Here is a 25,612-nt window from a genome sequence, read left to right as displayed (position 1 = left end):
CTTTAAGCCTATTTTACAGTGAGCGTTTTATATTGTCCCACCCCTGTTGGAGGTACAGTCAAACTGACGTACCCCGGCGACGCTTGTTTCTCGTAGACTTGCAAACAGAAGAACACGGGAGGAAATGCCACGTGTCCACACTGCGCATGCCCGACAATTTCAACGTTGATCCCTCTTGGGTGATCCCAATTTCCGGTTTCTCCACGATTGCTCTCGACTAGGCCTTGGAAATCGGCACTTCGCCGTAGTGTCACTTGCGACGGGCGCGCTTTGGCCCGCAGCCATGGCCGTGTGATCGAGCCAACCACCCAGCCATTTATCCCCCCTCCAAGACAACCAGGCCGCTGAAACGCGGACATTTTGCTCGCTAACCCCGCGACTTGTTCCATACCCAGTTGGCTAAAAGAAGAAGAAGAGTGGAGGGAGGAGGAGGCTGCTGCTAATCGCTCGCCCAAGCTAACCAATCCGAATCGGAACCCGGTGTTTGTTTTCAAGATGTCAATGGCGGGCATCAACCCGCAGAACGGGACGGGACAGCCGTACGCCAACGGTAAAGTATCAAGACCAAATGTCACCCGATAGAAAAGCTACAAAGCTGCGCTTATTCGTCCGCTCGTGTGAACGCTTGCTAACGGTTAGCTTGCTGACTCGACTTTAGAACAAGTGTGAGACAAAAGACAGTAAACACCGTCGTAAGTTTGTCAAGACACTCAAATGACTTTGTTCAAAGTTGTTGCTACTTTATAAATGAACGCTTGTGTGTGACGTCGTTCCACCTTGAGTTTAACTTTGATTAGTGGCCGCGGAAGCTCGGGCCGGAGTGTTGAATTTGCTTAAAAAGGAGCCTTCTGTCATCTTGAGGAGCGTTTCAGAGCATTTCACTGATGGCCCTTGCGGTTTGCAACCGCTTCTTGATTCCATGAACAACCTTGTCATGTGCTCTCAAGCTTCTGGAATTTTTTTTTTTAATTATTACTATGGTGGGTCAAAATCCACGTCCATGTCATTGCGACAGTTGGGATAGTTTTACGATATCAATATAGCTTTTTAATATTCGCGATACTTCTTCACTGTCAATGTGGCACATTGGACTTGATCCAGAGGAAGACTTTCAACTCTTTTGTACGAATCTACTGTTGCTTACTCATTTTAGATGTGCTTCTTGATTCCCACAGTTAGTGGGTGTTCTTTTTTTTTTTTTTTGCACTTTATACAATGCAGGCTCACTTTATACGACACGCTATATAAACTTGACATTGGTCACACGACCCGACAAGCAGAGAGTCACCCCCTCATTTTTATCTTCGACTTAGAAGCTGTGCAGATCTCAAATCCAAAGTGGCCATCTACGGGAAGCTTCTCGTTCTCACGGCGTTTACGGACCCGAATTTCCCGCGACATGCCGGGCGCGACCACGTTTGACGCTTGAAAGATGTTCTTGATTTGAAATGAGACGGGCTCTAAATGGACACTTTTGAAGATGCTTTTCAGCGGATTAGGCGCCTCGCTAATTGAGCCCCAGGCCGTTGAGAAGAGAGCTTTTTCCTCTTAATCCCTTTCCACGAGGGTGCAACATTTCATGAAATGCTGCGGTGGTGGAATTACGATGCATGTTACTTGCGGTCTTTTTATTCTGGTTAATCAACAGGGGTAAAAAAAATAAAATAAAAGACCACAGGCCGTGTGGTATTAAAACACTCCACCTTTTTTGAGAAGTTATATATGCAAAGGTGACTTTTTGTATCTGTGAAATTTGAATCATGACGCGAGTCAGCGATATGCACAAGGCTCACAATGAGCCACCGAGAGAAGACGAAGATTAACGTAACCAGATTACAGGTGATTACCGATGCCGCGCCTTCATCATCGCCTGTCGGGTCTCGTCGGTTGTGCGAGAACCAAACTGATGAGTTTGTGCGCTTTGTTTGCTCGCACCATTATTCAAACGCTGGCGGCAAGACCGGCGGCACGAGTGGGTTTCGGTTCGGGTGCATGCCAAGCGTAGATGTAAAAGTCAACAAATGCGTCAAAAGTGGCGTCACACCGCCGCAAGTGTTAGTTGCTGTGACCTGACACAAAGTGAAGAATTCTTCAGTGATGTTTTCTTTATCACCTAAAATTAAATGTAAGAAAATGAAATGCAAAAGCCATATTTGTTCCTCTTCTCTCGTCCGCTTTGTGGAGTTAATCAGAACTAGCATTAGCGGTAGCCGCAGTTTTGCTGACTCTGCTCACATGACATGCCCTTGTCTTGGGCTATTGGCCATTTGCGGTTTTGATGCTATTCCCTTCCTGCTTTGCGCCTTCTATAACGTTTCCAACATTTTGCAGGTCCGTCGCAGAATCCCGTCGGGGTTCAAGAGCTCCCTGCCATCAATTACGGGCTGACGCACCAAGCTAACTACAACTACAGCCCAATGCAAGCCAAGGCTACAGCGCCCCCCGGCCCCGCGCCCGGCATCTATCCTTCGGCGCCGTACCAGCACGTCCCCCAAGTCAGCTCGTACCAAGCTGGCCCGCCTCCCGCGTCCTATCCGGTCCCGCCCGGCCAACCTCACCTCACCCGACCCCCTCTAGGCGGCCCCGCATCCCACACCCCTCCCCAGTCTGCTAGCCCCGGTCCCCGGGCGCCCCCCGCGATGAGTACCCCTCCTCCTCCTGCGGTGTCTTCTAGCGGCTACTACCCCAACCCGCAACATCATCCGCAGCCGGCCCCAGGCTGGCAGTACAACTCGGCTCCTCCGCCCGCGGGACCCCCCACTGCCACTAACGGCCCACCTCGGGGCCCGGCACCCAACCACGTGAGCTCCCCCGCGCCTTACAGCTCGGCACCTTCGGCTTCTTTGTCCCTTAGTGCCGTGCGGCCCCCCACCGGCCTGCAAGGTTACGGCCCGCCGGGTCCAGGTAAGATCATCAAATTGCCCTCCACTATCACAAAGGGAAATCATCCCAAGGGGGAAAGAAATTTATCTGGAAGATAGCAACAGGGCACTCCTGTCGCCAAGTCAATAAAAATGACGTAATGTGATTGGTGAACTTTGTCGCTGGAGAGCTTGTCCAAATTTGACAAATCCCGTCTTGATCTGCTTTATTCGTGTCTGCCACTTGAAATGAAAGTCACTGCTGGCAGATAAAGTATCTGAAGACTTGATGTGTTGGAGGGCGGACCTTGGCCTCCCTCCGCTGCCGCTTCCAACAAGTTGACGCCAGCAGCTTGGACTCGGTTCACTTTGATTCTGTTCAAAGTTCAATGGCACGGTGCGACACAAATCTGGATCAGGAAACCAGGCCCCTTTTCAATTGCGTTTGGTTTTGCTTTTCGCAAAGCAAGAAAATAATCTTGTCATAGCAAGATTGTGTCAAACGGAAGTCGTTGAATCTGCCGTGCAAAGGCCCCTTTGGGTTTTTTCGTGGCGGCATTCCAGTCAGTTCAACTATTAGGAGGAATTATTGCAAAGCAAGAGCTCATCCATGTGGCCACTAAGTTCGCCTCTTCTTCCAAAAGGCTTCGCTCCTCCGCCGATGAATCCGCCAGCCGTGCAGCAATACCACCCGAGCAGAGCTCCCTACGGGACCCCTCCGGCGGGCCCGCCCACCTCCATGAAACCCGCGGCGCCCCCGATGGCCAACGCCACTCCTCCGCCCCCAAAGGCAGATGGTAAGCTGGTTGTCCTTTTTGTCCTTGGCCTTTTAGTTGCGTTAATGTCTCGTTGGAGAGAGCAGATTCTTTCCCCGAGATATATTTTTTTTGTATACATTCTGTGGTTTGTTCCATCTCGTCGCTGCCGGTTCACACCGTTCACCTTCGTGGCGTTCAAATGTCTTTCAAAACAGGATCCGGCTTCGGCGGCAATCACGCGGATGCTAAACCGGGTACGTCCAGGAAAAGACGGACACAATGTCACCAATTTTTTTCCTCACGTTGCTTTATCCCACCCCCACAGCCGGACCACCCCAGCACGGTCCGCCGGGCCGCCACTTGGGCCACTACCCCTCCCTGCCACCAGGGTACCAGCATGCCGCCGGCCCCCCGAACACGCACCCGGCTCTCGAGAGCGCCACTCAGCCTTACGTCCAAGCACCTCGGCAGGTGAGGGGGCGTGTCTCCTTTCTGTTGTCTTCTTCTCTCTGTCGGTTTTAATCTGCGCACGTGTGTCAAATGTGAATCCGACTGTTTGCGCAAGAGCGCACTGTCCCGCTCGTCATGCGTTTGCTTTGCACACACCGTCAGCGAGAGTAAACGCATTATCAAGTTGTCTCAGTGTTTGTGGACCGACCCGACCTGACCCGCTCTGCCGCTTGCCACACATTCGCTTTGCATGAATAAACGCATTCTCAAGTTTGACTACAAACATTGTATTTGCTTCGCAAAGGCTCTTTTTTTTTTTAAGCCAAAACAATGAGTACCAGCATGTTACAATCTAAGTTAATGGCGGCGGCGTTCCCGGCAGGCACCTCCCGGGCCCGGCCCGGCCCAGCTCAGCCCGTCCCTGGCAGGTATGAGTCTGCAGTCGGGCACCCCTGAGAGCCTGCGAGTGGTCAACCTGCTCCAGGAGCGCAACTTGCTGCCGCCGGGCCCTGTGCCCGCCCCCACACCTTGCTTGCCCCAAGACCTGCAGAAGATCAACTGCAGTCCAGAGTAAGCACCCGAGGCCAAGTTGAACCAGAGCCCATCCAAACGTGGCATCCCGCAATCGCATCTTTGCCGCTGCATGCGACTTACGTGAGTCTCGCGTCCGTGTGTCCAGGGTCTTTCGCTGCACGCTGACCAGCATCCCTCAGACGCAGTCTTTGCTTAACAAAGCCAAGATGCCGCTGGGCCTCCTGCTGCACCCCTTCAAAGACCTCTCGGTAAGGCCGAGCCCATGGAAAGCTTTGAACCTATTCCCTGGCTGCAATTTGAGCTCATTTTGCCTTTCCTGCCTTTCATAGCAGCTGCCCGTGGTGACGTCCAGCGCCATCGTCAGGTGTCGCTCCTGCAGAACCTACATCAACCCCTTCGTGTCCTTCCTGGACCAGAGGAGGTGGAAGTGCAACATGTGCTATAGGGTCAATGATGGTAAGAAGAAAAAAAAAACAGCTATTCCAATTTTAGGTCCCCTCGTGAAGGTTCATTCTAAATCAATTGCATTTGAGTGTTGATTTTTGGTCTTAGGATGTTGAGTTGGTGGGGGGGGGGGGGGACCCGTTCCTAGCCTGCTGCTCCGTTTATGACCTTGCCCGCTCGCTTGCGTGCATTCAGCTTTGTGCATGTGTGTGTGAAGTTCCAGAGGAGTTCATGTATAATCCAGTCAGTCGATCCTACGGGGAACCACAAAGAAGACCCGAAGTGCAGAATGCCACCATTGAGTTTATCGCTCCTGCAGAGTACATGGTAGGTGTCTTTGGTTGGCCCAAGTTGGAATTAAAAAAAAAAAAAGAAAGTTCGTTTCTTTCTTTCTTTTTACTTTCTCTTCTCCCTCCAATCTGCACCATTAGCTGAGGCCGCCACAGCCAGCCGTGTACCTCTTTGTCCTGGACGTGTCCCACAATGCGGTGGAGACGGGCTACTTGAAGGTCTTTTGTCAGTCGGTGCTGGACAACATCAACGCGTATGTGAACGCCGTCGGTTCTTCCGTTTGGCCTCATACTGACAGCCCCTTTATTTCTACGGGTGGTAAAGGCTCCCCGGAGACTCGCGGACAAAAATCGGCTTCGTCACCTTTGACAGCACCATCCACTTCTACAACCTCCAGGAGGGACTCTCCCAGCCTCAGATGCTCATCGTGTCAGACATCGAAGGTGATGCGTTTCGTATCCAAAGGCCACTGAACAAAAACGGTGCAGCAACGCTTCTAGACAGAAATCGTCTTCAGAAAATGCTGCGGTTGACCGAGAAGTGACGAGTATGGTCGCCAAAACAAATTAAAGTCATCTTATGTCACCGAGAAGTGTTGTCTGATCGCAGCCTTGTCTAAAAAGATGCTGCTGCCATCTTGTGGCTTCTGTAAGCCATTACAACACTTTTGCCTCGGTTCACTCGAGACGTTTGCCGCAAATGGTGAGCTTTTGTGTTTTGACACTTTGTGCTTGTGTTCCCCGCAGATATCTTTTTACCCACGCCTGACAGCCTTTTAGTCAACCTCAACGAGAGCAAAGAGGTGAGAAATATGCTGAAAACACGTAACCGCAATGTCTTCGACAAACGGTATCCAAAGCTGCACGGGCCTAATGTCGCGTGACTGCGTCTGCTTCCAGCTGGTGCAGGATCTCCTGAAGAGCTTGCCGGCGATGTTTGAGAAAACCATGGAGACCCAGTCGGCGCTGGGCTCGGCCCTGCAGGCTGCCTTCAAGCTGCTGTCGCCCACTGGCGGCCGCCTGTCCGTCTTCCAGACGCAGCTGCCCAACCTGGGCGCGGGGCTGCTCCAGTCCAGGGAGGACCCCAACCAAAGAGCGTCTGCCAAGGTGCCAGCTCCAGCTCCGAATCGAGACGGCGCTCGCGTCCTCACCGGCGTTTCTTCTTCTCTCAGGACATCCAGCACCTATCGCCGGCGACTGACTTCTACAAGAAGCTGGCGCTGGACTGCTCGGGGCAGCAAGTGGCCGTCGACCTGTTTCTGCTCAGCTCGCAGTACTGCGACTTGGCGTCTCTCGGTGAGGCCGCGTTTGTCACGATCAAGGTGACCTATCTTCAGCCGGGCGAGGCAGTGAGCGCTTCTTGTTTTCTGCGTCTTTTGGCAGGCTGCGTCGCGCGCTACTCCGCCGGGAGCATCTACTACTTCCCCTCATACCACCACCAACACAACCCGGCCCAGGTGGAGCGCTTCCAGAAGGACCTGAAGAGATACCTGACCAGGAAGATCGGCTTTGAGGCCGTCATGAGGATCCGCTGCACCAAAGGTAAACCCGACGCCAATTGCAAGTGCCGGCCACTCTTGGCTGAAATCCATTTCTGTCCAATTTAGAGCGTGTGCTCTCCATGGTGGGTTGAAGCCTCAACTTTTCCCCCCCCCCCTTTCTTTCTGCAGGTCTGTCCATTCACACGTTCCACGGCAATTTCTTTGTGCGCTCCACCGACCTGCTATCGCTGCCCAACGTCAACCCGGACGCCGGCTTTGCCGTGCAAATGTCCATCGAGGACAACTTGGACGACATGCAGGTGGTCTCCTTCCAGGCTGCGCTACTCTACACCTCCAGCAAAGGTGCACGCCGCACACACGCTTGCAGTCAAGGCAGCAACCCGATTGGAGCTGTCACTGAAATTGGCTGGCATCGTGGTCGAGAAGCGCTCCTGTCGTGATGCCTTCCTGGTTCTGCTCCTAACAGGAGAGCGTAGGATCCGCGTGCACACCCTCTGCCTCCCGGTGGTCCAGTCGCTGTCGGACATCTTTGCCGGCGCCGACGTTCAAGCCATGGCCGGCCTGCTGGCGTGCATGGGTGAGGGTCGCTCGTGCGCACGTCCTTGCGAATTGCTCGTTTGCCGCCATGTCGACGGTGCGCTCTGCTTTCAGCCGTGGACCGCTCGGTGACGGCCAGCTTGAGCGACGCCAGGGACGCCATGACCAACGCCGCCATCGACTCCCTGTCGTCGTACCGCCAGTCGGTGCTGACCATCCAGCAGCCCGGCCTGCTCGCTCCAGCCTGCCTCCGACTCTTCCCGCTCTACATCCTCGCGCTGCTCAAGCAGGTCGGCCGCGCTCACTTTCTATTTGTTCTTAAATGCGGAATGTTTACCCCCCCCCCCCTTTTCACTTCTTCCAGAAAGCGTTCCGGACGGGAACCAGCACCAGGCTGGACGACCGGGTGTCTGCCATGTGTCATCTCAAGCACCAGCCGCTGGCCTACGCCATGCTGATGATCCATCCCGCGTTGTACCGACTCGACGATCTGACCGACGAGGTGAGGACGGCGTCGCGTGCCCCCCCCCCACGGATATTTTTACCCGGCTCAGCTCACTTTCCGAGTACTTTTGTGACGTCTCCGCCTTCCCTCCCAGGGCGCGTTGAACGTCAACGAGCGGACCGTCCCTCAGCCCAGAGTGCTGCAGCTGTCCGTGGAAAAGCTGAGCAGGGAGGGAGCCTTCCTCATGGATGCCGGAACGGTGCGCAATCGCAAGAAAGTCACTGTGATGTGTAAATTGATGATTTAAGTTTGAGAATACGACTTCAAAATAGGCAAGTGGAAAAACAAGAATTTCAGTGCCATCAGTTCATAGACTCAACGTATTGCAAACCGGCCGCCGGATAAGCAGCCAGCAGAAAGCGTACATTCAATAAAGCCTGCTGGGAAAAATCCTAAAAAAAAACACCATAACAGCCCTTGTCAAAATAGCCAACGGGAGGTTCAATAATTAACGTTGAAACAAATAACAGCATTCTAATTTCAAAACCCATTACAAACTCGTCACGTCGCAGGTCATGTATCTGTGGATCGGACGCAACTGCAACCCCAACTTCCTCACGCAAGTCCTCGGGGTCCCCAACTACGCCGCTGTGCCTGACAACCTGGTAAGATTCGACCCACTTGGTTTTCTTTTCATCTGCAAGCCCAATGCTAACGACGCTCTTCCTCTGCCAGTATCTGCTGCCAGAGCTGGACACTGCCGAGTCGCAGAGGACCAGAGCCTTCGTGGCGTGGCTGAGGGAGCAAAGGCCCTTCTTCCCCTCGCTGCATGTCGTCAGGTGGGCAGGAATGATGTATTTTTGTTGCAACGGTTAGACGTAGGATGCGGCCATCGTGTTGTCTACAAGGAGCAAGTGTGTTATTTCCTCGTTTCCTTTTTTTTTTTTCTCTTCCCTAATCTCATCCTGTGCCTGCTCCCAGGGACGAGAGCCAGCTGAAAGTGGCATTGATGCAGAACTTGATCGAAGACCGCACCGAGTCGGCGCTCTCCTACTACGAATTCCTTCTCCACCTGCAGCAGCAGATCTCCAAATGATCAGTTTGTGCACGCGCGAAGAGCGGAAGACACTTTGAATTTAGCCGCGAAGGTGGTTCAAAATATATATAAACACACATACACATATGTATGTAAAAGATGGAAAGTATCAGTGTTGATTCTCATAGAACAATAATGTCCAAAGTTTGAAGTATGGCTCAGATGTGAGCTCGTTGATGGCAAAAGCACAGAAAGAGCCCTTTTCTCAAATACGTCACGTGTATGCAAGTTTGAGTGTGTGTGTTCACGCGAGGGTGTGTGTGTGTGTGTGTGTGTGTGTGTTTAAGGTGAACTGAGGTGTCTGACTGTTATTTCAAGAATTTTCAACAGTCATCACTTTTTGGGGATTTTCATCCGTGTGTCACTCTGAACAAAAGACAGAAGAAGGCATCAGGCGCCCACTTGAATGTTGTTGCAACCTCATGTGCTTTTTTTTTTTTTTTTTTTTTCTTCGCTCCCTTTGCTGCGTTAATTTATGAGCCTCCCAATGTGATTAAAATTCAATAATTGCCTTGAATGGGAACTCTAGTTTTACTATCACGCCTCCTGTTAAAACGCAGACTATATATATCAACTATTTTAATATAATAGGATGTGGGATCTTTTTGTTTATTGTTTATTAACACAAGACGTAACACAAAAAGCCATTGATTTCTTTTTAATCATGCTTATTGAGATTTGTATATTGAAAATACTGCATTATGTCAATCTTGGAGAGATGCTAATAAAATTTTAGTATGACCATTCAGGTGAACTGTCAACGAAATAAAATCTTTGGGATTTTTTAAACGCAGTGGGTTTTTTGGGATTGTACCTGAAGAACGTGGACCAAAGTAGTTACCTGGTTTTTTTTTTTTCAAAAAGTGTAATTTGGTCATTTGTAATTGATGTATTATAAAAATAAAAAAACGTATTTAGGAAACAGACGATTAGGTAAAAATTGTCTGTCTCAAAATTATTAATAAAGAATACCATGCTTACAAGTCGCACTCCTGTATTGCCAGGTGATATTGATCTTAAAATATACAACTAGACTAAAATAAAGAAATTATCGCTCGCCTTCTGCGTACTTTACTAATGACGTCATCACCGCGCGACACCAGCGGCGGATCAGTCAGTGTTGCGCGTGATAATTCTCGGCCGTGTCCAGGCCAACGACTTATTGCCGCAATTTTGATATTTTTCAGTGCTTAATTCTTTTTGATGTTTTTCAGTGCTTAATTCTGTATTGGTTGACGCGTGCTTATTCTTTTGAAAACATGGAGCCTGCTGAAGCAGCCGCTGACAATAAAACGACGACGGCGGGCTCGTCGCTGTCAGCGACGCAGAGGCGAGCGGAGATCCGCAGAAGGAAGCTACTCATGAATTCAGAAGACAGGATGAACAGAATCGTAGGCTACACCAAGAATGAGGCTGACAGTAACGGTACGTTCATTTACAGCCTGCTTTTGGACACATTTCTGAACACGAACTGACGCTGGATTTGCTCTCCCATCGACATGACATGACATCAGGGCTGAAGGCGAATTCTGTAAAACCACCTCTATAATTAACGATTGGTACTTCTTGGTTTGTATTTTTTTTTAATTGCGGCTTCATCAATCTTTAAGGAACTACAACAATAGAGCAGCACATTTAGAAAGCACAGTACTTATATTTTTTTTCATCTGCGGTGACTCTTTGTTTCTTCGTGTCTATGTTTATGTTATACTGTCCCCAGTGGCCAAGTCATGCACCACAATGAAAAAAACCAACACTATTTTTCTCCCCCACATATTGGTTGTCATCACATATACCCAGGAGGGTCACCCCTGCGTCGCCCTGAACCCCGCTTCCACCTGGATTTGGACCGCACGGAGGCGTGGGCGTCCTCCCAGCCGTCCCAAAGACCCTCCCCCTTCCTGGCGGAGTCAGCCAGCCTGTCTCGTGGCGCCACCCCGGAGAGGAGAGATTCGCCCCTGCCGGGCGACACCGCGCTGGTAGACAGCCACCTCCGAGGCGTCCGGCAGAGGCCCAAGGCGGAGATGGTGGCAGGGGACGACCCCAGCGGCCTCCAGCAGTACTTCTCCCGCTTTGACGATGCCCTTAAGCTTAAGGGCCTGATGGGCAGTGAGAAGCCGTCGCAGGACAGTGAAGCTGACAGCGAAGAGTTTGACCCCTTCGCCGTTTTCAGGCTGGTCTGCAGCGTCCTCCTCGCCATTTTCGTCCGAGTGTTTGTCTGCAAGTATCTGGTGAGTCATCAGAAGTCGCATTTTTTTTGAGATGTTTTGACCGCAAGGTGACGCTCTGTTTGGGCTTTTGTGATTTTAGTCGATATTTGCTCCATTTCTGACGCTGGAATTGGCCTTCATGGGCTTGTCCAAATACTTTCCCAAGGTGAGTTTCCACACTCAAGATCAAGCTGCTTGGGTTAGAATTGCTTGTTTTTTTTCTCATTTTAGTTAGTTTTGACTTTTAATTAAGTTTCTTATTTATATTGGAAAACATGTTGGGTTTTTTTTAAATGAAAAAAATCCTTCATTTTAATTAAATTATTGTTTTATTTGTTGAGTGCAAGATTAGCGTAACAATATCTTTGGACAATGTTGATCGCTGTGATTGTAGGTGGAGAAGAAGACGCAGACCACGGTGCTCACCACCGCTCTGCTGCTGTCGGGCATCCCCGGCGAAGTCATCAACCGCTCCATGGATACGTACCGGCGCATGGGCGACGTCTTTGCCGACCTCTGCGCCTACTTCTTCACCTTCATCCTGTCGCATCAGGTCCTGCTCCTCGTTGGCTCCGAGGCCGGCGACCAGGGCGGGGGGGCTCCTCCTGCGGCGGCAACGGCACAGTGACCGAGCCAATTCCCCCGATGCACTTTATTAAAGAGGACGGTCAAACGCGGACACAAAATTGTTACCCTAAGTCCACCGTCATGGCATTTTAATGAGGTACATTGGTTTCAGAAAATTGAGTCATCAACTTAGTTTCAGTTGGAATTAAACTCGTAGGTCGAGATACCAGTATACTCTCCGCTTTAGTGTTCCACGTCCGCCTTACGCGATTTCTACATACTCGCTGATGCCTCTTTTTTTAATTTATTATCGTGACAGTTTTTCAGATGTAAGCAACGTGTGTATCACCTGCAGACCAATCTGCTATCATTCGTATCGCATTTTGCCCTTGGAAATACATATTGCAAATACATGTGAACTAATTCAGTGTTGACATTATTAAAACAGTTAAGCCAAACGAATACAACCAGTCTGTCATGTCTTCTTTTACTTAGCGACTTTCAACTTATAACACTAAATTCAAACTTGTAATTTAAAAGCGTAAGAACAACATCGAGTCCTTGGAAAATGGTTTCTTTTCCTGATACTTATTACGTGAAACATGAAACAATGCCTTGCTCAGTTTGACATTAGCCTATATATACCAATGGAAAAGGGCGCATATTGTACCGTAATCATTATGATTTACATATTTATTCAAGAGTATTAAATGTTTGTCCAGTTATTTAGTGAGATTAAAAAATGATGAGTACCTCCCACCTCTTGGTGGCGCAATGTAGTTCGGGCGCCACAGTTTCACGGCATGTGTCGCACGTTAGTGACGTAGCAGACTTGAACGGAAGCAGCCCGCCAGCCCCCGTGAAAGCGCTGCACCGACGTCAAGGATTAATTGACCACTTGTTTTACGACTCAACTTCGTGCCGTCACCATGGGTCGCGAGTCGCGGTACGCCCGCAAGTTTGTTCAATTTTTTTCTATTTCAACTCATTTAGAATCAACCCGCGTCTCTCCAACGAGATAATCGAGAAAGCTAACATTAGCGTGCTAACGGAGCCTTCGTGGTTTCACTTGACGAAACATCGCCCGCCTGATTTCGATCCCATCCTAGTAATAGTTTTCCCACCCATGATTCGTGTTAACGATGCCACTATTATTGTGTTGTTAAGACATTACAGGAAACGTTCGACGTCTCCCCGGCGCTCCGGTAGCCGCTCGAGGAGTCGCTCTCCGGACAAGCGTTCCAAGAAGGACGACCGGGACCGAAGCCGGAGAGAGAGGTCGCGGAGCCGAGACAGACGCAGGACCCGCTCTCGCTCCCGTTCCCGAGACAGAAAGCGAGCCAGGTGAGTCTAAAGGGCACTTGTAAACAAATTGCCAAACACAACTAATTGGGAAAATGCAAGTGCATTTGAGTCAACTGGCAGCGAAAACCAAACGTTTACTTGGTTACCTGTACACTTGATGAGTGGTCAGGCCCTGCAGACACCCACCATGTATACAAGTTAAAGAAGAAAGCTACTTTTCTCTCGAGTGATCTCATTCTTCTTCTGCTCAGACGGTCCAGGAGCAGGGAAAGGAGGAGATCCAGAAGCAGAGAACGCAAGAGGTCAGGCAGCAGGAGCCGAGCCAGGAGGTCGCGCTCTGCCAGCCCCAGCAAGAGCAGGAAAACCGAAGAAAAGTCCGTCTTCTTAACCCAAAAAGTGGTGCATAACACTTACACTTAAAATTCTGAAGGTGTCCCCTTTTAACTTTTTTGCAGGGCAAAGAGCAAAGAGAAAGAAAATCTTGATGTTGTGACGGAAAAGAAGAAAATTAAGGAGGAAAAGGAAGAGGAGAAAGTTGAGGATGTAAGTTTTGTGAAAATTGTGAGAAAACTTCTCCAGCGCCCAGAAAGAGCATTCTAATCTGTCTACAAGTCACCAATTGGCGCAGGCCGAAAATCAAATGTGACAACTGCCGTCTAACGTGCGCCCCCCAGCAGCAGGACTTTGACCAGAACAAGCTGGAGGAGGAGATGAGGAAGCGGAAGGAGCGAGTGGAGAAGTGGCGCGAGGAGCAGCGCAAGAAGGCCATCGAGAACATCGGCGAGATCAAGAAAGAGCTGGAGGAGATGAAGCAGGGCAAGAAGTGGAGTCTCGAAGACGACGACGGTAAGCGCGGGCCACGGCAAACGCACGCCTCGCGCTCTGTCGGCTCTCAACGCCGCCATCCTCGTTACAGATGACGACGAGGACACCCCCGTCCCCGCAGAGGGGGATGACGAAGACGACGAGGATGCTGAAGGCAAAGGGGAAGCCAAGGAGACCGAGCCCAAGGAGGAAAAGATGGATGAAGGCGAGAAGGATGCGGAGGCTGCCGCCGCCGCCGAGATGCAGGACGACGAGGACGACGTGGACCCGTTGGACGCCTACATGGAGGAGGTCAAGCAGGAGGTGAAGAAGTTCAATATGGGAGGCGTCAAAGGAAGCGACAAGGTGAGCGGACAGTCGAGGAAAAAAGTCCCTAATTGAAGTGAATTACAGCAAACTCCTTATTGATTTGTTGTGATCCCCATCAACAGAAGGGAGCGATGATAACCAAAGTGGTGACGGTGGTCAAAACCAAAAAAGGGCCTCAGACTCACAAGAAAAAGGGCGAGCTGATGGAGAACGACCAGGACGCCATGGAGGTATAGTGAGCTTTTCCCGTCAGTGCCATTGGGGAGTTTTTCGTGCGAGTCGAATAAAGCCAGCCAACTCATTTCTGCCACAATTTCAGTACTCGTCGGAGGAGGAGGAAGTGGACTTGCAGACGGCGCTGACGGGCTTTCAGACCAAGCAGCGGAAGATCCTGGAACCCGTTGACCACGGCAAGATCCAATACGAGCCCTACCGCAAGAACTTCTACGTGGAGGTGCCCGATCTGGCCCGGATGTCCAACGAGGGTTCGTATTTGGCGAGGGGGTCCATGTCGAGTTTCCCGGCAGAGCGATTCCAACCCGTCTGTGATTTCTTCCAGACGTGATCGCATACCGGCTGGAACTGGAGGGAATTACGGTAAAGGGGAAAGGCTGCCCCAAGCCCATTAAGACCTGGGTGCAGTGCGGCGTGTCCATGAAGATCCTCAATGCCCTCAAGAAGTCAGTAGCAACGTCGATGGCGAATGGTCAGTCCGTGGCGACAAAGTTTGACCTCTCTTACCCAATTGTAGGCAAGGCTACGAGAAGCCCACCCCCATCCAGGCCCAGGCCATCCCCGCCGTCATGTCGGGCCGAGATCTCATTGGCATCGCCAAGACGGGCAGCGGCAAAACCGTCGCCTTCCTCCTGCCCATGTTCAGACACATCGTGGACCAGAGGCCACTGGAGGAGTCCGAGGGGCCCATCGGTAAGAGGCGCACCTTTTTGCTCCCCGGCTCCTTTTTTTTTTTTTTTTAAATACACTTTTGGAGTCCGGCGCTGTAGAAAACGGAGGGAAGAAACGATGTGTGGTTGTCCTCCCTCAGCCGTGATCATGACGCCCACCAGAGAACTGGCCCTGCAGATCACCAAGGAGTGCAAGAAGTTCACCAAGTCGCTGGGGCTCAGGGTGGTGTGCGTCTACGGAGGCACCGGTATCAGCGAGCAGGTATAAAGACGGCCGGCCGTTGCGCTCCCACATCTGGCGGCAGCACTCGTGAGTCGACCCTCCCTTTTGCACCAGATTGCCGAACTGAAGCGAGGAGCCGAGATCATCGTGTGCACGCCGGGCAGAATGATTGACATGTTGGGCGCCAACAGCGGTGAGTGCTCCCATCTTTTGATCGTCGATGGCCACCAGGAGCTTTTTTTTCCCCGCTGTTGTTGGAGCCGCCTGGAAGGAAAGCGTGATTTTCGTGCGTCGTATGGCTTTGATTTATTTTCATCAAGTCAACAAGAGCAAATACGGTGCTTTGCGTTTTTGGCGAGCTCGTCGCCAAAATGTGATGGGAAAGTGTCACGAGCGCACGTGCGTTGACGCGGCTTCTGTGGCTTCCACACATGCGAGGTAATCTGCATTATGTTTTTTTTCCCCCTTCTGTAGGTGAAAAGGCCTACGGTCACCATCTCTTGTTTTGTATCTTGAGGCTGTTTTCTGACTTTTTCAGGTCCCTCGCCAAGATGGTACGCAAGACCTGAGCCAAAAAAAAAAAAACGAGCCGCGTTTGACCAAATTTGAAAAGTTGCCACCTTAAAGTAGTCCGCGGCGGCGCACAAGTTGATGATGTTACGAAGTGGGATGTTCACACTCGGCTGATGGTTGTCCATCCTGACGTGTAGGTCGCGTCACCAACCTGCGCAGAGCGACGTACGTGGTGCTGGACGAGGCGGACAGGATGTTCGACATGGGTTTCGAGCCGCAGGTGGGCACCGGGCGCGCGCCGCCGACCATCCCGCCCGCCGCCGCGTTCGCGGACATTTGTCACAGACGCCCAATTGCCACCCCAAGGTCATGCGAATCGTGGACAACGTTCGCCCGGACCGGCAGACGGTGATGTTTTCCGCCACTTTCCCTCGAGCCATGGAGGCCCTGGCTCGCAGGATCCTATCCAGGCCGCTGGAGATCCTGGTGGGCGGACGCAGCGTGGTCTGCTCGGACGTGGAGCAGCACGTGGTGAGTCTCCGGGATGTGCTAAGCTCTCCGAGCTCGCGAGTTCACCGCAGCCGCTGAATCTCATTGTTTTATTTCCTGCAGCTGGTAATTGAGGAGGACCAGAAGTTCCTGAAGCTGCTGGAGATCCTCGGCCACTATCAGGAGAAGGGCTCGGTCATCATCTTTGTGGACAAGCAGGAGCACGCCGACGCTCTCCTCAAAGACCTGATGAAGGCTTCGTACCCTTGCATGTCCCTGCACGGAGGTAACGCGGCCACTTGTGCCCTCGCGCTTCGGCCCGCCCTCCTTTTCCATAGCCTTACTCGGCGGCTTTCCTCGGCAGGCATCGACCAGTACGATCGCGACAGCGTCATCAACGATTTCAAGAACGGCGCCTGCCGCCTGATGGTGGCCACCTCGGTGGCGGCGCGGGGCCTGGACGTCAAGCAACTCATCCTGGTGGTCAACTACAACTGCCCCAACCACTACGAGGACTACGTGCACAGGGCCGGACGCACGGGCCGAGCAGGCAACAAGGTCCGCCCCCAATGCGGCCATCGTCATCTTCTCGAAAGAGCGAAAAAAACGACCGTCAAATTTTTTGGAATTGTCCGCTCGTTCGTTCCAGGGATTCGCCTACACCTTCATCACGGGGGATCAGGTCCGATACGCCGGCGACATCATCAAAGCCTTGGAGCTGTCCGGCTCCCCCGTCCCGGCTGATTTGGAGCAGCTTTGGGCTTCCTTCAAAGACCAGCAGAAAGCGGTAAGACAAAGAAAGCGGCTCCGTCAGGAGCTCTTCGGCCTTTGATTGGCGTGTCGCCACCGTCGCAGGAGGGCAAGAGCATCAGGAGCAGCAGCGGCTTCTCGGGCAAAGGCTTCAAGTTTGACGAGACGGAGCACGCGCTGGCCAATGAGAGGAAGAAGCTGCAGAAGGCGGCGCTGGGACTGCAAGATTCCGACGACGAGGATGGAGCTCTGGATGTGAGGAACTCAAACGGGCCCCAAGTGGGCTGCGTCCTTGCTGGGACAAATCGGAGCCTTCCCAGAGAAATTGTCACGCCAACTCAGCCCCCGAAATGTAAAATTCCCCTTTCAGATTGAGGAGCAAATCGAGAGCATGTTCAACTCCAAGAAGCGCGTCAAGGACCTGATGGCACCCGGAGCGTCAGGCGGCTCATCGGGCGGCTCGTCGGGCTCGTTGAGCGGGCTATCAGGGCTGGGACCAACGTCTGCTGGAAACATCCAGAAGCTGGAGATGGCCAAGCGACTGGCGCTCAAGATCAACGCCCAGAAGAACCTGGGAGCCGAAGCTCAGGTATGTTGACCAATAACATTGCGTCACGAGGAAACCGTCTCTGCCCTTGCTCTGAAACTATCATCAAGAAGCACCTCGAGCTTCTGACTTGAGCCCGACAATGTTGGGATCGACTTTTTGTTTTGTTTTTTACGAACGCTTTGCATTCCCCCGAGCTCAACGAGCAGACGTCTGGCGTTTTCCAGGATGTAATGCAGCAGGCCACCAACGCCATCCTGCGCGGCGGCACCATCATGACGCCGTCGGTGTCAGCCAAGACCATCGCCGAGCAGCTGGCCGAGAAGATCAACGCCAAGCTCAACTACACGCCGGTGGAGAAGCTGGAGGAGGAGCGGCAGGCTGCCGAGCAGTCGGAGACGGTCAAGCGCTACGAGGAGGAGCTGGAGATCAACGACTTCCCGCAGGTGGGACGCGTCCCTACAATTCATGTTTCATTTGACATTTGCCACTTGTCTTATCTTGTGCAAATGAGTCATGCATCTCGAGAGAACAATCTTGGGTCACTTTTCAATTCGATTGCGCTCTTCCACAGACGGCCAGGTGGAAGGTGACGTCCAAGGAAGCCCTGCAGAGGATCGGCGAGTACTCGGAGGCCGCCATCACCATCAGAGGAACCTACTTCCCACCGGGCAAGGAGCCCAAGGAGGGAGAGCGCAAGATCTACCTGGCCATTGAAAGTACGTATTTGCAAGAAAAGCTAAGCTCGTACGTGTTTTTTGATTTTTCCACAAGCCCCGGAGGTTAAAAGTTTGATTTCGTGTTGATTCTAAACTGTGGAATATTTCTAGGTGCAAACGAGTTGGCTGTGACAAAAGCCAAAACAGAGATCACGCGTCTTATCAAGGAAGAACTCATCAGATTAGTAAGTAGCATTTTAATTCATCATTGTGTTGCCCTGGTCAACATGTATTTATTAAAACATATTTTCTTTTCCAGCAAAACTCCTACCAGCCAACTAGTAAAGGACGATACAAAGTGTTGTAAAGAAAGGAGACTTGTCATCAAAGAATATTTTTTTGTTTTTAAAAAAAACGCTTCCTGCATTTTCACGGGTTTTCAATGTTTTTGTTTTGTATAAATATATGTAGCTCCTAGCTACAAATCAACGTCATCACTGAACCCTTGCGCAATTTTTCCGAGTTTCATCTTTGTATAAAAAAAAAGCAATCCATTTTTTTTAACCCCCCCCCCCCTTAAATAAATCGTGTTGGTGAGGACGTCATGTTTTTTTCATTTGTATTAATATATGGGGCTGCAATGCAGACTGCATTTTACATTATTTAAGAGTCTACTTTGTATATTATTTATAAGTGGTGGGGTACACTGGGGTTGATGTAGGCGTTCCAAAGGCACTTCGCGATAGAACTAGATTAACACGGGGGAGCAGGTGAACAAAATGGTTTGTTTTGGGGCGATTGGTGTTTGTAAATGTTAATATTTGGCGTATAAAAATGGACTTTCATGGGTCAACAAATCGACATCAACTGTGGGGAAGGAGGAGGGGGCGGGGACGCGAGAGAGACCGAGGGTCTCCTTTGTGCGCATGCGCGTTCGACAGCGCTCTCGACGCTTATTAATTTTTAATGGAAAATGGCTGCTTTTCTCATCTAAAGCTGCGGAGCCAGAAGATAAAATTTATATTTGTGTATTTTTGAAGCTATATTTCATATTTTGGCGTTTGAAAACACGGCCGTGGGATGCGGTGACGCCCCCCCCCCCTCCGTTCGAGAGGCAAGAAAGAAGAAAGCGGTGTCGTGAAGGGGCAAAAATGAACCCTTTTGCGCTCTAAGGGATGAAAAATCTTTTTATTTTTTCCCCTCCTTAACTCCTTCCGCGCCGAGGCCAGACAAACGTTGCAGCAAGGTAACAATCTCATTCTTTAAATAGTGCTAATTGCTAACACGGACTTTTGTTTTATTATTGACATCTCCGCTATTAAATAGCATCGATGCTAAAAGAACCATTGTGCACTTCTCGCCGTTTCGTCACACTGGAAAAAAAGATGCCAGAACCGTAAGCAAGTGAGCGGTGTCCAATTTACTTTTAAAGAAAAAAATATTTTGTGAATGAGTGACACCCCCATAGTACAAGTACGTTGAGTGCTCCACGCACCTCCCGAGAAATCAATTACGTATGTCTCTGCCCTTTCATGTCGAAAGTGCTCGCACAGGACGTGAAGACAAAAAAACATTTATTTCGCAGACCTGGTGTTGACAATTGCCATTGAAAAAATATTTCTCCTAAATAACTGAGCCAAGGCGCCTATTTCCTAATTTGAAAATGTCACAGCCTACCACATAGCCTTTATAAATACATTTGTGGTGTCATATTTATATACCATCTCATTTCACACATGAATCCAAAGAACATCCAGATGAGGTGGTCAATATAATACATCTTTAGTTATATAGCGCTTTCCGAACAGTTCAAACAACAAAACAAAGATTGGCAATCATACAAACATAACCATCCTTCTTTGTGCCTTGTAGTTTTAAGCAGTTCTAGATGAGAGAGGAGCATTTCAAAGTCTCTTTGCACCAGTGCATCAAAGGCGTCGTGATCACAGCGTCTTCCTGAGTGTCTTTCTGCCGGCCGATAGTGTAGTACATATGTGCAAATTGCAGAGGATGAGGAGTGAACCAACGTCCATAATCGTATTAAGCCACAAAACAGCATTGAAATCATTGCACTCGAGTCATCCAAGGCGACATTGGTGAGTTTTGTTTTCCACCATCAATAGCAAAGTATCTTTTTGTCCCCCCAAACCTTTTTGCTTTGTTTCTCTTCAATTTGGCTTTCTTCCGCAAGCTCCGCTCGTTGCCGTTAGCTCCTCGTTGCTTCAGACATGAATTATTCAGACAAACATTGCTCATGATGGAGTACTGTAAAACATTTTCACCGATACATGCCCATCTAAGCAGCTATCCCGCCCCCAACGCAGAAGATGATGCGCCAGGTGACGAGCGGCGACTTCTGCATGAGCGCCCGGCCGTCGTGCCTGGCCGAGGACACCCGCCACCCCGCCGCACACTTTGACCTGTGCTCCACGCAGCCCAACAAGTTCTACACGCCTCCTCCACCGCCTTCATCCGTCCAAATGACTCTTGGCCCAATGGCGTCGCCTGTCGGCTCTGGGCTTAAGCCTATGGCGTGCCCCCGACAAGACGTCCTGGGGCCCGCCAAGCTCCCTGACGGCAAAAGCGGCGACCCGGCGGCGGAAGACGGCAGTAAGAAAAAGAGCAAAGGCGCCGGCAAGACGGGGCGGCGCGGACGCCCGCTGGGCACCACCAAGCTGGCCGGCTACCGGACCAGCACCGGGCGCCCGTTGGGCACCACTCGCGCCGCCGGCTTCAAAACCAGTCCCGGGAGGCCACTGGGCACCACCCGGGCGGCGGGCTACAAGGTGAGCCCCGGGCGGCCACCCGGCAGCATCAAGGGCCTCTCCCGACTCAACAAACTGCCATTCGGCGGGTCCTGCAGCGGGGCCGCCTTCCCGTACCCACTCGCGCACAAGGAGATCCTCTGCGAAGCCTCCTGCAAGGACAAGACCGATGCCGAGTGAGGTATCGTTCAACCCGATGCCGTTGGAATTTTGGATTCTTTTCTACGATCTCACTAACAACATTTCGACGCGCTCCAGAAGGAGACCTTTGTGCGACCGCACGTCCTGTGAAGGCATCGCAAATGTTGCCTCCAGCAATTTAGAACCCTCGAACAGCAATTTTGAAAAAGGGGAATCCATCATTCCGGACATGGATCCAGTTTGCATGCAAGTTGGACATCACATGGACGTGGCTTCATTATTATTTTTTTTGGACTGTTCCAGTGCGAGTGTGTGTTTGTGTAATGACACAGAGTTTCGCCGTCAATTTGTATCCACTGATTTTTCTTTTCATCCAATCCAGTTTTTGTGATCGGGCCAAACCAATGTCTACACCAAACTACACTACCATGGCCACCCCCTGCAATAAAAGTTTTTACTTTTTTAATTTAGGAATTGCTTAGTCAGAAGCAATGTACATTATTTTATGGATATTTATTGTTTCTAATGTTCGTTTTATTGTTTCACCTTTTTCAATTTTTGCATTATTGTCGATACAGTATTTACAACTTTTTTTACTCTTTCTTCGTAGAACGCACTGCCGACTTTCTAAAAGAAGTGCAAAACTCGCCCGTTTGGCCCTTTTTGTGCTGCTAAGCACTCCAAAAATGTTCCCTTTGGTGCAATAATCATGTTCCATGTCTTGTAGCGTCCCAACTTTCATACTCAACAATGTTTTAGCTAATCTTTTGATTAAAAAAAAAAAAAATGCGCGTGGCTCACCCGGACCAAAGAATAGCAACGATGTCATTCATTTCAGTATGAAAGTTTTTTTTTGTCAAAAAAAGAAAACAAAAGAAAAAACAACTTTCATTTGGCTCAGAGCGACTGAATGAGGTGCCTGTAAAACACACTGTAAATGTTCCTCACATTAGATTAGTCTTTCTTTTTTTTCCTAAATGAATATATGTAATATTTCCGTAGACACCATTTTGAGGCTGCGGACATTCAACAAGTGTCAGGTTGAATTCACAAATTCAATCAAGTGCATCTCAATAAATTTGAATTTGGTAGTTTGAAAAAAGTCCCATTTCTACCCAATTTCTTTATCTAAAATAATTTCAAGCATTGAAATGTTGGTTGCTCATTCACTCCCCTTTGCACTTTTAGGCTGGCGGTCGAAGAGCCCAATGCACACCCTCGCTCATTTCAGACACTATATATTATTTCCCATTCCTTCATATTTGTTTGGTTAATTGTGTGTATTCTGTTTTAATAAGTTAAAATGTGATGCAGGCGTAAAAGTAGAAAAAGTTTTTTTACATGGTGTCTATATTACGATTATTCACATATTGTGGCAGATCTCCCGTGATATTCTAATTTATTAAGATGCACCTGTATATACTGTAATAATAAACATTTGTTATGTTATCATTTGTTGGTCAGAGGACTTTAATTACTAAAGGTTGTCCAGATGCACTGTGAGCAAACTTTCTTTTCAAGGCTTTGGAATGTATTTATGTCCGAGAGAAATGAAGAGTGCAAGAAATTGGTCATCAGGGATGTGGTTTTGTGCAGGAAATGTCGGGGAAAGTGCACATAGATGGACTGAAGTCATTTCTTCCTGCTGTCGTCACCAGTATGACGTCACGACGCGTAAATCATGTGTTGACGTGTGAACGGTGACACGTGAAAACAAACTAAAACAACTTTTTCATCCCCCTGTGTATACACTTGTTCATATTACTTCTGCATGCTTGTTGTGGAATGTCCAACAGTTGTGTAATAAAGACAGAAGTGAAACTTGTTTATTTCTCCCCTCCCATTTGCTGGACATTTCACTTGTCTTTTTATTGCTGTTGTAAATATTTACAAATAACATTCACAATTTTGGGGATTTTTAAAATTGCCTCATAACACAACAAAAAACCCTATTGGAATAATAAATAAATCACAAAAGAATTATGAACTTAATTGAAAGTGTGTTACGTAGTAAAATACAATGACGTAGGGACTGACCGTGTCACATTCTAAATCGTCCGCTGTTAAACTCGCAAACATTAGTTCCACCTCGCGCATTTGACTTCACCGGCTCTAACATGTCTTAACGGGAGCGACACACAACTTTTACTCTTTTCCTTAAGAAACATGTCGGGGACTGTTTCGGCGAGTCTTAGACTATGTTGTGTTTCGTTCATTTTGGTATTGAGCTTTTGGCCGGTGACATCCCACGGTAAGTTACGGCTAGCTTAGCAGTCGCTGTGCTAGCAAAACATGACAGGTCGGAGGGCAAACTGACGCTCATAATCCTTCAAAATGAAGTATTCCTTCACATGTAATTCATTTCATCAGCTAGTTTCGACGACTTGAGTTGTAATGTGCGTTTACGTCTTCCACTTTTGGCGAGATCTGTCATCACTGGCCACAATATTAGGGATAAAGCTTAAACACGCCGTTTTAAAAAAACACTATAAGCATTTGAATTCAATCTCAATTTACTATGACAATTTAAATATTTCTCTTTGCACAAACAGAGTAAATTGATGTCTTTGCCATTCTTATAAGTCAACGACTACAACTGACCACTACCTTTGAACTTTAAAATTGCTTTCCCAGAGCACGATGAGTCAATGCCATCTGAAGAGGAATCGGCTGCAACGTTGCAGTCTGAGGGCATCCCTGACTTTGTGGAGGGCGAAGAGCCGAGGTACCACAAGCGTCAGTTCAAAACGGCCGAGATGGCCGACGCCGTGATGGTCAGCGAGGCCCCCGTCGACCCGTTCGATATGGAGTCTCTCTTCCTCAAGAACGTCAAAGACTTCCAGTCGGGTTTTTCGCCGCCGTGCGACGATGGCGCAGAGTGCCTCACCGCGGGCGCCGAGGACGCCGAGTCGTCCCAGCAGGTAAGAGGCGATTTCCTCGTCGCGTGTGCCGACTTGTTTTGACGGTTCTGGTGGCTTAGGTCGCGTTGGAAATGGTCCACCCTCATGGCGCTGAGGAGAAGAACGCGGAGGCCACGAAGACCTTCAAGGTCAACTGCGAGCAGAAGAACGTCAGCAGCGTGGACGCCTTGAGCGTTAATGTCCTCAACGCGTCGCAGGTAACATGCCTTCATCACACACTCTGCAGCACTTTTCATTGAAGGAACTGCAGTAGAAAGAAAAAGTCTAGACAACCTCATATGTCGGGTTTCTGTGATATTAAAAAAAATTGAGACTGAGATTATGTGAAGCCCAAACTTTGTACAAGTAAAGGCCTTGGTATTTTTTCAAAGACCGATCTTGACATCCCCTTCAGGACCTGATGGAGTTTCTGAACGTCAACGGCAGCGAGTGCTCCGTAGTGCTTTTCTTTACGGCTTGGTGCCAGTTCTCGGCCGGCCTGGCGCCGCATTTCAACGCCCTGCCTCGGGTCTTTCCGGCCGTGCACTTCCTGGCCCTGGACGCCTCGCAGCACAGCAGGTGAGCGCCGCCGACTGTGTTAGGTTCACGAGAACGCAGTGTGGATGGCCGACTGGCTCACGGTCTGTGCAGTTCCACTCCCATCTTGTAGGCGGTGGCAATGCAAACCCAACAAGCAACACAGTCCAAAGCCTCCGGGCATTTTTTTTGTCAGCTTGTCGACGCGATTCGGGACGGTGGCGGTGCCCAACATCCTCCTCTTCCAAGGAGCCAAACCCATGGCTCGCTTCAACCACACCGAGAGAACCCTGGACACGCTGGCCTCCTTCATCACCAACCAGACGGGTGAATAACCAACGTGCCGCGCGGGTCCAAAAGCTGCTTGATAAATGACCGCAGCCATGCGCTTGTTTCCAAGGCTTGGAGGCGGGGCCGGAGAGGAACGTGACGGACGCCGACCGCCTGGGCCCCCTTGCCGGCGTGCCAGTCAAGGGCGTGGACTGGCTGCTGGTCTTCTCCGTGCTCTTCATCGCCGGATTCACCACCTACGGGATCCTCCGCACTGACGGCATCCGCTGGCTCATCCCGGGACATGAGCACGAACATCAGGACTGAGCCAAAGGCCAGATGGAAAAGACCCAATGTTTTTACGGAGGACGTTTCTTTTGAAGGCACTGCCTTGAGGTGGTTTTTCCACTGTGGGAGACTTGATGTGACTGGGGGAAATCACAGACATCCGTTAATCAGCAATATTTCTGACTAATTGGAAGCAAGGGAAAATCCTCAACAGTGTAGCAATTGTTGCTGTGCGTGTGTACCTCTCTTACTATTGGATGCTTAACATATTTGACATTTTCCGATAAAACAGTCATTTCCTGTCAAACGAGAAAGAAAATTGCTTCTGTGTGTGTGTGTCCAATTGTATACAGTTTAAATTGCTGAATTGGGGTAAAATAAGAAAGTTGTAAATTATCCTCGCTGTTAATAGAGGCAGGTCAGTCAACGTGGTCATCTTGATGCAGTTTGTAGTGAAAGTAGGAAATGTTTAACAAGTAACATAGCATGGAG

General features: G+C 49.9%; 5 protein-coding genes across 13 annotated transcripts; all 5 read left to right on the top strand.

Moving 5' to 3' along the window:
* Window positions 1–102: 102 nt before the first annotated feature.
* sec24a (SEC24 homolog A, COPII coat complex component) lies at window positions 103–9,843 on the top strand. 3 transcript variants are annotated; one of them, XM_061300066.1, is made up of 23 exons: window positions 103–550; window positions 2,332–2,904; window positions 3,506–3,658; window positions 3,835–3,873; window positions 3,945–4,090; window positions 4,452–4,639; window positions 4,749–4,851; window positions 4,936–5,059; window positions 5,265–5,374; window positions 5,479–5,591; window positions 5,663–5,781; window positions 6,085–6,140; window positions 6,238–6,444; window positions 6,510–6,633; window positions 6,721–6,879; window positions 7,008–7,181; window positions 7,306–7,416; window positions 7,491–7,666; window positions 7,741–7,878; window positions 7,976–8,080; window positions 8,394–8,486; window positions 8,557–8,660; window positions 8,803–9,843. In XM_061300066.1, the coding sequence occupies exons 1-23, from the start codon at window positions 496–498 to the stop codon at window positions 8,915–8,917; spliced, it is 3,285 nt and encodes a 1,094-aa protein (XP_061156050.1). In that variant the 5' UTR covers window positions 103–495; the 3' UTR covers window positions 8,918–9,843. The 3 variants fall into 3 exon arrangements, with proteins under 3 accessions (XP_061156050.1, XP_061156049.1, XP_061156051.1); XM_061300065.1 differs by having other exon boundaries at window positions 104–550; window positions 4,933–5,059; XM_061300067.1 differs by lacking the exon at window positions 3,835–3,873 and having other exon boundaries at window positions 104–550; window positions 4,933–5,059.
* Window positions 9,844–10,007: 164 nt separating this feature from the next.
* camlg (calcium modulating ligand) lies at window positions 10,008–12,161 on the top strand. Its single transcript, XM_061300158.1, has 4 exons — window positions 10,008–10,342; window positions 10,718–11,148; window positions 11,228–11,293; window positions 11,522–12,161. Exons 1-4 carry the CDS (start codon window positions 10,177–10,179, stop codon window positions 11,753–11,755), a joined length of 897 nt encoding a protein of 298 aa, XP_061156142.1. The 5' UTR covers window positions 10,008–10,176; the 3' UTR covers window positions 11,756–12,161.
* Window positions 12,162–12,499: 338 nt separating this feature from the next.
* ddx46 (DEAD (Asp-Glu-Ala-Asp) box polypeptide 46) lies at window positions 12,500–18,819 on the top strand. 4 transcript variants are annotated; one of them, XM_061299764.1, is made up of 23 exons: window positions 12,500–12,640; window positions 12,862–13,038; window positions 13,251–13,373; window positions 13,455–13,542; window positions 13,677–13,845; window positions 13,916–14,169; window positions 14,256–14,363; window positions 14,453–14,618; window positions 14,693–14,813; window positions 14,885–15,060; window positions 15,179–15,300; window positions 15,376–15,454; window positions 15,972–16,054; window positions 16,141–16,305; window positions 16,387–16,549; window positions 16,628–16,821; window positions 16,913–17,050; window positions 17,119–17,268; window positions 17,384–17,602; window positions 17,788–18,006; window positions 18,135–18,279; window positions 18,391–18,464; window positions 18,539–18,819. In XM_061299764.1, exons 1-23 carry the CDS (start codon window positions 12,624–12,626, stop codon window positions 18,584–18,586), a joined length of 3,198 nt encoding a protein of 1,065 aa, XP_061155748.1. In that variant the 5' UTR covers window positions 12,500–12,623; the 3' UTR covers window positions 18,587–18,819. The 4 variants fall into 4 exon arrangements, with proteins under 4 accessions (XP_061155748.1, XP_061155747.1, XP_061155746.1 ...); XM_061299763.1 differs by having other exon boundaries at window positions 13,674–13,845; XM_061299762.1 differs by having other exon boundaries at window positions 12,515–12,652.
* A 303-nt stretch (window positions 18,820–19,122) lies between these two features.
* Window positions 19,123–22,950, top strand: lg15h5orf24 (linkage group 15 C5orf24 homolog). 4 transcript variants are annotated; one of them, XM_061300234.1, is made up of 3 exons: window positions 19,123–19,465; window positions 20,092–20,315; window positions 20,524–22,950. In XM_061300234.1, exon 3 carries the CDS (start codon window positions 20,547–20,549, stop codon window positions 21,162–21,164), a length of 618 nt encoding a protein of 205 aa, XP_061156218.1. In that variant the 5' UTR covers window positions 19,123–19,465; window positions 20,092–20,315; window positions 20,524–20,546; the 3' UTR covers window positions 21,165–22,950. The 4 variants fall into 4 exon arrangements, with proteins under 4 accessions (XP_061156218.1, XP_061156219.1, XP_061156220.1 ...); XM_061300235.1 differs by lacking the exon at window positions 20,092–20,315 and having other exon boundaries at window positions 20,544–22,950; XM_061300236.1 differs by lacking the exon at window positions 20,092–20,315 and having other exon boundaries at window positions 20,521–22,950.
* Window positions 22,951–23,186: 236 nt separating this feature from the next.
* txndc15 (thioredoxin domain containing 15) lies at window positions 23,187–25,439 on the top strand. The gene is made up of 6 exons (XM_061299315.1): window positions 23,187–23,376; window positions 23,760–24,046; window positions 24,106–24,243; window positions 24,441–24,604; window positions 24,759–24,889; window positions 24,963–25,439. The coding sequence occupies exons 1-6, from the start codon at window positions 23,292–23,294 to the stop codon at window positions 25,157–25,159; spliced, it is 1,002 nt and encodes a 333-aa protein (XP_061155299.1). The 5' UTR covers window positions 23,187–23,291; the 3' UTR covers window positions 25,160–25,439.
* Window positions 25,440–25,612: the final 173 nt, after the last annotated feature.

The sequence above is a fragment of the Syngnathus typhle genome, linkage group LG15, assembly GCF_033458585.1.
Source record: "Syngnathus typhle isolate RoL2023-S1 ecotype Sweden linkage group LG15, RoL_Styp_1.0, whole genome shotgun sequence".
In the NCBI taxonomy this organism is placed as follows: domain Eukaryota; kingdom Metazoa; phylum Chordata; class Actinopteri; order Syngnathiformes; family Syngnathidae; genus Syngnathus; species Syngnathus typhle.
Note: the sequence above shows the minus strand (reverse complement) of the source record. Positions and strands in the feature narration are given on the sequence as shown.